The sequence below is a fragment of the Penaeus vannamei genome, chromosome 43 (genome assembly GCF_042767895.1).
Source record: "Penaeus vannamei isolate JL-2024 chromosome 43, ASM4276789v1, whole genome shotgun sequence".
Taxonomy (NCBI): domain Eukaryota; kingdom Metazoa; phylum Arthropoda; class Malacostraca; order Decapoda; family Penaeidae; genus Penaeus; species Penaeus vannamei.
Window position 1 is genome coordinate 6,235,996 of NC_091591.1, and position 10,524 is coordinate 6,246,519.

General features: G+C 42.3%; 1 protein-coding gene across 1 annotated transcript; it reads right to left on the reverse strand.

Annotated features, from left to right (window-relative positions):
* Nucleotides 1-6,161: 6,161 nt before the first annotated feature.
* On the reverse strand, nucleotides 6,162-10,094 carry LOC113804005 (ryncolin-1). Its single transcript, XM_070119112.1, has 5 exons — nucleotides 10,053-10,094; nucleotides 9,749-9,858; nucleotides 7,819-8,166; nucleotides 7,404-7,511; nucleotides 6,162-6,507 (listed from the first exon to the last, which is right to left on the reverse strand). The coding sequence occupies exons 1-5, from the start codon at nucleotides 10,092-10,094 to the stop codon at nucleotides 6,342-6,344; spliced, it is 774 nt and encodes a 257-aa protein (XP_069975213.1). The 3' UTR covers nucleotides 6,162-6,341.
* Nucleotides 10,095-10,524: the final 430 nt, after the last annotated feature.

Here is a 10,524-nt window from a genome sequence, read left to right on the forward strand (position 1 = left end):
GCTTGGTGAAAACAAACCCATCACTCACAGATACCTCGTTATCAGTGCGAGCGAAAAAGGCGTATGAATGCTTAGATTCTTTAAAAACCGAAGCGAAAAAGCAATATGAATCAAAACTAGAAGCTGTGCAGCTACAAGAATGCTAATACTGTCTGCCTGCTGAAATTGGGATCGACAAACCTACGACTTCTAAGACTATTTGATCAACACACCATGTAATAATGATTTTATGATGACATAATTAGCTACAGTCATTTAAGATTTTTAGCTATATAGGTTATTTTTCTGTGAAATCAGTGTCATTTCCTAATATCAATTTTCTTCCTCAATAAAGGCCAACAAACGCACAGCGCATTTTTCTCTTTCCTCCGTAATTTGAGAAGGGCCTTTTTCAGTTGTTTCATCAGCTGGTCTATATGACTTTTTAGACACAGGAAACTTTGATTTCTTCTGAATGCTTGGCATCTCCTTAGCTAGGCTTCTTTTCTTCCTATTTCAAATATTTTTAACAGTATGACTGCTTTCTTTTTTATCTAAAGGACTGTGTTTGGGATAAAGTCTGAATTGGATCTGGGAATAGTTTGCTTGTAGATTAAAATTATGATGAATCAATTACAGGAAAATATAAAATGGCTGTTGTGCTTTTTGGAGTGTATGATTGCTGCAAAAATCTTATGTCGGCAATGTTGACCTTGTTTGGTCTTGGTAGATAGTATAGATTGAGTTTGAAAGTTACTATCTGTCTCTAGAATTTGAAAAGGTGTAAAATATAAATATGTAATGAAATGTTCTGAGCAGATGTAAACAGTTTCCACTAGCGCCCTAGCACTCCTATCAGCGTTCACGCGTTTCATGGCCTGTACCCATCGCTTCCATTTTTCAAGTTTCTTTTCACGATCTAGGAATACATGGGAGGTTAAACCTTTCTTTCCCATCATATTGTGGTTCGAACAACCAACAGCAACACAGCTCCTCGATATTTTCACACAAAACTAGATTCTATCAAAATTTCAGCGACTCTGTAAGCAGAGCGCAGTGAGTTTTCGAACGAACGAGGGTTTTCACCAATTGCTCGTTGCTAGGGACGGTTGCTAGGCGTTACCGAATCGGTCTATATAAGTTTTGGAATAATATGCTTCTTTCCACTTGTGACATTTTGCGTTTGACTAGGCCAGATGGAGATTTTTAGCCCTGTTTTCATGTAACCTGGCTCATTGTTCTGAGTCGTTTTGTTTGTATGCAGAAAGTTAACAGTTTTTGCGCTTTCTTTTTTTCCCTATTTGTTTTCTATTCAGAACCTGTAGGAAATTCTGCCAAATTGGCAACTCAGGCACATCCGCGGTGACCGTTAGCCGATAAGGCCAGGTCAGTTGGAGCTCACGCTGGTTGTCTGGAGAAATAAAATACTGACTAGCAACCTGTACATTGACTTTCCATCGAACATGACGCAGTGAAATGAGAACCCACACTATAGAGATGGCTACCCAACGACGCAGAAGACTCTCACCCTTGTCAGGAGGACTGTGGGCTGCAAGTAATTGTCCAGTAAGGGCACAGCAAGGAATCATCACGTCATTACAGCACATGGCGGCCACGGCAGTGGGACGCAGGGCCTTGAATCTGTCAGGACTGGACGAAGGGAAAGGCTAGATCAGTAGGAACTCGAGGTGGTTAATTTTGATGACGTCACAAAAGTTACGGATGCTTTGTGAATATGGTCGATCATTTTGGTCTTTTAAATTTTCAGAGAATGAATGAAAGGTATTTTATTTGATATGTAGGATGCCAGTTCATGTGCTATTTTTAGAATAGCATATGTTCATGCTTACATTCCGTACAATAAACAACAGTGTTAAAACCAGTATCCTACACATCATTGAGTACATGGAGGTATTAATAAAAGTAGGTATAGGGCCGGTTATCAAAACGAAAAGAAAAACGCTTTTTCGCGCACTGGTGGGCAGAAAATCAACAGTGGCCTCTGAATCATTTAGTTGCTAAAAATAACATAGATATGTGCATGTGCATTTCACTGGTGGGCAGAAAGAAGAATCAGTTGTAGGAAAAGAAAAATGTCAGTGAATGATAAATCTCGATTCGGCGGCGAAAAACAGATGTAGCGAAAAAATGCGGAATTTTATGGGTGAATAAAGGTAACCAGAACCGTATTCTTTGTAGGATATTTGGTCAGAAAGACCGAAAGATTGGCCTGATATTTCTTGTGGTGACATGTATCTGTACCTTTTACACGCATATGGTGTTTACATATGAAAAGAATTAAAGTCCTACAAATCTCTGAAGGATACAAGTTAGTACTCAATACTGTTTAAATGACTTTCGTAGTAGTTGGATTAAATTCTCACCTACTGAAATTCTTTCTTGCTTGCTCTTTGCCCTTTAGGCCTGGTTCTTTTGAAAAGTTGCTCAAAGCAAGGGTTTTACCAATATTATTCGGACGTTACACCCAGACTTTTCAAAAAGGTTAAATTTACATTCCCACGCAATACTCAGTATGATCCTGAAGTTGTTGAGAGGGCAGTGTAGCAGCCATTAGATTTACTATCTTCTTGTTTGTTCTCATTTAATGTTTTCCGACCTTTCTTTAGGGAGAGTTTTAAAATCGAATTAAATTGAAACTTAAAGTGAAAAAAAATACTCATTAGTAAACAGTCAGTCACCTTCAACATCTACGACCGCCTAGGCCTTACCTAACCACGGGGAAATAGATCCCTTAGGAAGAGTTATGACGGTATAACATAACTGTTTAAATTTTAGAATATCTTTATAGAAAAGCTATTGTACATATCAATAGCAAAAGGTATTCCACAAACTCCAACATCACTCTCAGGCGCAGGATCAAAGTTCTTGCGATTGATAGCCAAAGCCTCCCTCAGGGTCTTTCGGCAGACGATTAAAACTCAAACCTTAACCTTTTTGCAGTCCACTTGCACCTCCAGTAATAATGCAGCTATTTACCGCTTCGAAGTTTCTTACAAAAAGGTAAGATGTTCACGGCAGACAAATACTAAATATCGAAGTTCGTGGGATATTGTTGTTGTTTTTACCCAACACTGCCTCGACTGATCATGTGACAGCTCTAATGATGTTATGATGACCGTCCCTATACTTAATTCCTTCAGGCTGGGTAAATAATACAGGCCTATGGCTAGACTCACACTGCCAGCAATTCCACTTGAGACTCATTCATGCATAAACATAATCACCCACTCTTCTCATCCACAGGGCTATTTTGATGATGTTCAACGAAAATATAGCCATTAAAATCATTGTTCTATCCTTTTTGGAAATTGAAAAGACCAAAATAATCAATTTCAAAGTATCCGTAACTTTAAGACGTCATCAAGTTTTGTGACGTCATCAAAATCAGATGCCATGACACCTTGAGTTGCTACTGATCTAGCCTTTCCCACTGGACAAATGCGACGACATGACCACTGCTGACTTCCATTCTTGACACCGATCTGTGGAGGACTAGTCTCTGCTGAACATGATAAGACATGCAGATGCCATAAGGTATATATGTCTCCTTTGTGTTACATCTAGGTTTGTACAACTTCTAGCCATTTAGCTTCATTTTCCCATTCTGCTTTGGACTTTTGGAGGCGTTTCTTCTCTTTTAGCACCAGGGAATCTGAACTGGTAGTGGATCTAGTAGTGTTTTCCATGTTTTTGTATTGAATGTCATGCATTGTTGCAGATTAACGAGTACTGCCTGCAGTACTTTGGAGTCCAGTTGCACTATAAAAGTGACTGATGCCCATTGGGGCTACCACCAGGTGTAGCCGGATGAGGAGAGCCAGGGACTCGCATCTTTCATCACACCATGGGGCCGGTATCAGTACTGCAGGACACATATGGGGCACTGTTTAGCAGAGGACACTTACACCATAAGGTTTGATGATGCCATCATGGACATGCCCCGGAAGTACAAATGTATTGACGCCTTTATGACACGAGTGCCGAGGGCGCCGTCTGGCATACTTATGAATTCCTGGAAGTATGTGCCAAGACCAGGGTATTGCTGAAGTCAGAAAAATTCCAGTTCTGTAAGAGGGTGTCATTTGTGGTCTATCACTTGGTCTGGGACACATATGAACCCTCCATGGAACGTCTGACTGCCAACAGGTACTTCAGGATGCCTTCACAGCCCTCCATCACTGACGGATCTTCATGGTTTAGGCTTGTAAACCAGTTGGCACCTTTCCTGGTCACAGCCCCCCTGATGGCTCCCTTCAGGGACCTATTGAAGAAATCCAACAAGTTGATTATCTGCAACAGAAATTTACGCAGGCTAAGGAAGCCATCACTTATCTGGCCAAGGAGGGACTGGCATACTGCAACAAAACGCAGCCAACCATTGTCATCAAAGGTTGGTGCAAAGATGTTAATGGGTTCGTTGTCATACGGCAGTACTGCTGGCGTCTAGCACTGCGCGGCAGTCGGTACCTCACTCCCGTTGAGTATGCGCCTGCAGGAATATGTGTCTGTAGTAGCTTGCTGCCTAAGCAAGGCCCATCTCTTTCTGTTAGGGTGCCCAAATCTCCTCAGTGCTACAGATTACCGGCCTCTGGTGAGACTCTTCAACAATAAGGCCCTCAAGGATTTTTCCAACCCACTCCTGTTCTGCCTGAAGGAGCGAATGTTGCAGTACAAATTCACGATATGGTATTTACTTAGAAAGCATAACGCGGCGGCAGACTTCTTGTCGAGATATCCTGGAGCCAGAGCCGACCCAGACAAGGTGGACGAAGAACAGGACGCCATCGCCGCTGGAGCCATGGCAGCAGCCACTGCAACCGCCCTGGGCTTAAGTGGATGTGCTACCTTGGATGAGGAACTCGTCACGCGTCAGTCAAGGACCCCAACTATCAGCTACTCGTGCAAAAGGTTACCAACGGCGACTGGGGTTCTCATGAGTTGCAGGAGCTTGCATGCCTCAGGCCGTTTTACAGGGTGAGGGATAGATTTGTTGTAGCAGGAAGTTTAGTTACACCTTTGGCCATGGGTTTGTGCACCTCATCATCCCTGAAGCTCTACGTCGCTAAGCAGCAACCAATCTTCACATCAAGTATAATGGCCTCAACTCCATGCTGAGGTAAGCGAGGCAAACTGTACTGGCCTGGAATAGAAGGCAACCTCCAGTACCACCTTGCCTCCTGCGACTTTTACAACACCAGTGCACTATCATACCCTGGTTCATCCTGAGAGAATGAAGCACTTTTGCCAGCACTTCATCTGATGGGGAGCCCCAGAGCAACTTTCAACAGATAGTGGGACCAACTTAGTAAATGAGGAAATGGCTACTTTCCTCAAGAGATGCGGTGTCTTGACTCGCCTCTCCTCTGGTCAGTGGATGGGCTGAGGCCGCTGTGAAGACAGCCAAGAGAATATTGCAGGATTACATCCACACAGCCAGGGAAAACTACAAAATCGACGCCCAGTGGAGACAGACCCTGATCAGGAGTGAGTTGCAGATGGAGAGACAGAACGGGGTCGCACTGGGTCAACGCGGAAGTCATTAATGCCGTCGACCCCAATCTGTTGCCGGGAGACAGCATTTTAATTCAAGACAAGGCCACGGAGGCATGGAGCAAGTCGGGCACCATAGTGAAAATCCGTCCATATTGCCAGTATGCTGTAAGGATCGACAGAAATTACCGCATATCTCTCCATAATCACAGTCACCTGAAGGAGGCATCAGCATTGGACCCTCCTGTCTCGCCAGCTCAGCAAATGTCACCTGACAGAGGTCTCGCCCGGTATGGTTAAACGATTATGTATTTTATTACCATATTATTATTATTGTTTTAGTTTATTGTACAGTTCAAGTTTTTCAGGCTAGTGATTTCTTTTCCTCTGTTTACCTTGTCAGACTGTAAGAGAATAACTGCCCATTGACCTTTTGTCTAGGGGAAGCAGGGCGTAGATGTTGGAGTTTCTGCCTAATAAGTAATTCGGGCGCATCCGAGGCAACTGTTGGCCATTAAGACCGGTCACTCGGAGAAATAAAACACTGGCTAGCAACCTATTTTCTGACTTTTCATCAAACAGAAGCAATTTCTTATTCTACGGAGAAGCATGATGTAAGCATATTCGTGTGTTCTCTTGCCATTCCCTTCGTTGTTCCTATTGCATGCATATTGGTGTATTGTTTATATTAAGACTGCAGATGTTTAAAACTTCACAATTAATTTTACAAGAAATACTTTTGCATCAGTGCAATAATACCCAAACCAACACCCATGGCTATGCTAGCCATATTTTTGGTACAGTGAATATTAATAGAATGTGTGTGTGCGTGTGCAGCAGCAACAGATGCTTCAGAATGCTGGCCTTATCATCATTGCTGCAGTTTTTAGCGAGTAACGATATCCTCTCCAGGGTTGCCACTCGATACCATCCGCATAAGTTTCATGCTCTCCTTCGTAAGGAAACCCGTTCAAGTTGGATATGTGGCACTTGTCATACCACCAAGCACCGCGATACCTGCAAGAAAAGAAGTTAATGGCTTTTCTTCCAGCTTTAGAATAAGAAGTGAAGAATTATATCCTCTCATGTATAGAGAACTTGGATAATAAGAGAGGTGTAGTTAACATTCATGTGATTTTAATATATCATAGTACTTGTAATAAGAATACTTTTTAAATTTTACATTAGGTAATATGAAAATTACTCTCGTCATATCGGCTAACATCTGAAAATCCGATAGATGAAAACAAGGAAAACCAAAATCTTGTATACACTTTCAGGGTTCGGCTATTGATATGTTTATTCTTTATAAAATACTAAACAGCTCTACCTCTAAGCCAAGGCACTTATAAGGCAAGTAGCACCACTGTTTCAATAGGAATTCTAGTTTACATCTTCCGAGCTAAGCCGTGCTCATTTGGCATTATCTAAAATAAATACTAGAAGGATTTACTTAGTGTCTTCCACTTGCCAATAGCAGACCCTGCTGGCAAACTGCGATTCAAGGAATGCACTTTACCATGAGTCTGTTGCCCCTTAGTGATAACGTTCTCTTTTTACACTCGCAACCCCTTCCTTTCTCAAATCTCCGGCACATCCTCGAGGACCCGTTATCATGATTCCATTTGAATATTTTTTAACTACCTATTTGTAGGCAAAAAGAAGAAAAGCAGCAATTGTCCCGTAACTAAGACTACATTGATTGAACACATGACTTCATGTGGCTTCTTAATATGGACAAACACCTAGCAAATGGTCCTGCAGGAGATTTACCCAATGCTTTGCGACCACCCTGTTAACCCTCCAAGACCCCCTTGAGGTCGCGACACGGGTTGAGATGCACTGCTTTCAAGAGAAACAGAGTCTCCTGACAAACCGCATTATTTAAGGGAGTAGTTCCTAGTCTCACTCACCTGGCCGCACAGTTCGCATCAGCCGCGTCGTTGTCGTTGTCGTGCGTGGTAAACGGGTGGCCGTTGTGCCTGCCACCTCCGAAGCCATCGCCAGCTGTGCCGTTGTACCTGGTGGTTATTTATTTTCTTTAATCACTGCGTACATGGAAAAGGAAAAGTCTTGAGAAATAGAGAAGGAATCTTATTCGTGCATAATCTTTGGTTTAAAGTTTTAGACTAAATTAGTTCTGTTTAAACTTACTTTTTTGATCTCATAGTTTCACCATAACAAATTAATAATGATTCATTCACAAGCATGCATGCATATATGATATACAACATAAGGATGAATCTAGTTACGTAGGTTAAGGAAATAATTGAATAAACGGGGGTTTATTCGTAAACTCAATATTTGTAGGTCAAGAAAGTTTTGTACTTGCCGACTTGCAGCCGATACTTGGTGCTGGCGTCCCCCAGGTGGAAGAGCCCATACTTGGCCCATGTCGCGTTGCCCTCGTAGTCCGTGAGGTCGACTCTCATCTCCAGCAGGCCGGTCGAGGTCAGGTGGTGCTCGAGGTCGAGGCCCAGCCAGAACTCGCCGCCATCCATGTGGCCGAAGCCGAGCTCGTACTCGACCCACGTGCGGTAGAAGTCCTCCCTCACAGGGAGCTTGAGCATCCTCTGGAACACCGTCCAGCCGCCGCCGTCGGTCTCCTGGTCGCAGTAGACGGTCGCAGCCGCGCCGGGTGAGTCGCGGAAGGGGAACACAGCTATGTCGCATTTTCTTCATTTCTGTGTTTCTATGCAGTCTCAATGTAAGTGGTTTATTATAATGGTCGTATGGCTGTCTATAATACAACTCGTTTAAAGAGGCCTAGGGCGAGGTAATTGAGAGAGCCCTAGGCCCTGAGCAGACAGGAGAATTAAACTCAGGTTGCAGAGAGGACTGAAGTGTGTGTATTTAACAACAACAATTCAGCAAAAAAAGAGGTTGGATAAACCAACGAAGGAAGAATAGCCTAAGGAAGAGAGCTAGCTAAAGAAATTGAAATTAGTCGTAGTGTAAAAGATAAGGGGCTTTCCCTTTTGCCTGTCTTATTTATATTGTGTTTAAGGCTCGTGCCAAGAGTGCCCTTGCTAATAGAGTGGACCTCCCGTTTTATTTATATTCATTTTCTATATATGTATTTCTACATAGAGTATAATTAGGCATTAAATGGTTAGTGTTTTTATTCATTTAGTAGTGAGAATGTTAGTATCATGATCTGTTAGTAGTTGGACTGTGTTGTGTTACGGTCCAAATGTTAGTATTGTGATAACCAATATGTGAATCCTTAACCTTTTTTTTTTTATCCGTACCCATTGGACGAGTTCCACTCGTGCGTGTGCTTGACTGAGGCGTTCAAGCACCCGCACGAGCAGAACCCGCGTAAAGCGTAAAAACGAAGTAAAGTGGTGAAAAAAATAAGAGAAGAGAAGGAGGAGATAGTAATTAGAAATAGGAATATGTAGAAGGATAACAGAAGGGGGGCGAATCCCCTTGCATGGTACATAGATATATATTGTTGATCATGTCTGGAGTACGAGGGAGGGGGGGTAAGTGATTGGTTTGATTACTAAGATTAATAGGTTGCAATGCTGACATTAATAACATTAACTTAAAGTAAAAACAACGTTTATTCATTATATATTTTTTTTCCTTTTTTTTTTGGGGGGGGGGGCTTTATATAATTTTTATTGATTTTAATGTTTTGGTAAACTAGAGTGGCTAAAGATAACAAGGTAAAATTATTTTTAGTTGATTTTATGATTTATTATTTTTATGTATTTTTATTGTTTTATATATTAACATAGCAACTTAAACAGAGAATTAATTGAAATTATTTTTTAGTGGATTTTATCATTTTATTATTTTTTATTATTTTAATGATTTGCAAGGTAATAAATAGGTAAAGAGTGACTACTTCTACTTCAATGGAACAACAAAGATTTTTTTTATTTGATTTTATTATTTTATGTTTTTATATTGATTTTTATTGACTGCTGTTAACAAACACAAACAGGTTAAAGAGGTAGGGAGTTCTAGGGCAGATCATGATGAGGAAAGAGGGGGTGATGAAGAGGAAATAAACTAGATAGAGAAAGAGGCATGGTGGTGAAGCGAGTGAAATGGGTGAGTGCACCCAGTCAATGCGAACAGAGTGACGATCATAGCAACTTGAATTTCAAAGTAAATGTATAGTAAATTACCTCTGTAATCAGTGTTTTTGCTTTGCCACTACCTTCAGCGTTTTTTTTCTTTTGCTATTTTGACGATGCCAAGGGAAAACTACACCTCTCCTCAGACCCGCAGCTCTCTCTATCACAGGGAAACCTGTATCAGGAGGCCCAGCAGTCTGAGGTGACCTTTAGGTGTGGTTTCTCTCCCTCTAAACTTCTTCACCTTCTTGTGGCCACCTGGACCTACATAAACTCTCTGAGGTTTTTGTATTCGTCTGGGTGGTGAGCTCTCACCTACTGTTCCTTGATAGCAAGGTTGACAGCAAGGGAGTAGCCCACCACAAAAACTCCGATCCTCTAGTGTGCTGGAGAACGCTGCCAGGTTGTCACTAGGGGGGGGTTGAGTGCAGGACCTCTACTGTTCCCCTTTCCTCTCATCTCTCTAATCACCCTCATCTCCCTCTCATCCTTGCTCATCCCACTCCATCCCATGCTTTAATGATGGTGAAAGTCAGAATCACCTGTCGTGGTGGTCCCAGCCCCAGTCGCCGGGACACCCTCTCCAAGGTTCTCTTTGAGGCCAGTGTCAGAGTACTTCGGTACTATAAAATCCGTGATGGATATCTGTCTATTGTTGAAGACGACGACCACGCCGAACGACTCTTTTCCGCGGAAATAGTCGCTTCCCTCGAGAGGCTAGGGTTCACACCTGTTCTCCCCTGGACATGAAAGCAAAACTAACTTTGGTATTCAAAAAATGCGACAGACAGGTCGTAAATGAAAATGCGTCCACCATTGCTGATGAGATCATGACAGCTGCCCCAGGACCTCATGTTGAACATGTCTTCGTGCTGAAGACAAACTACCTGATGAAAGTCAGATTCTCTGACCACCTGTCTGCCAAGAATATAAAGGAGAAAGG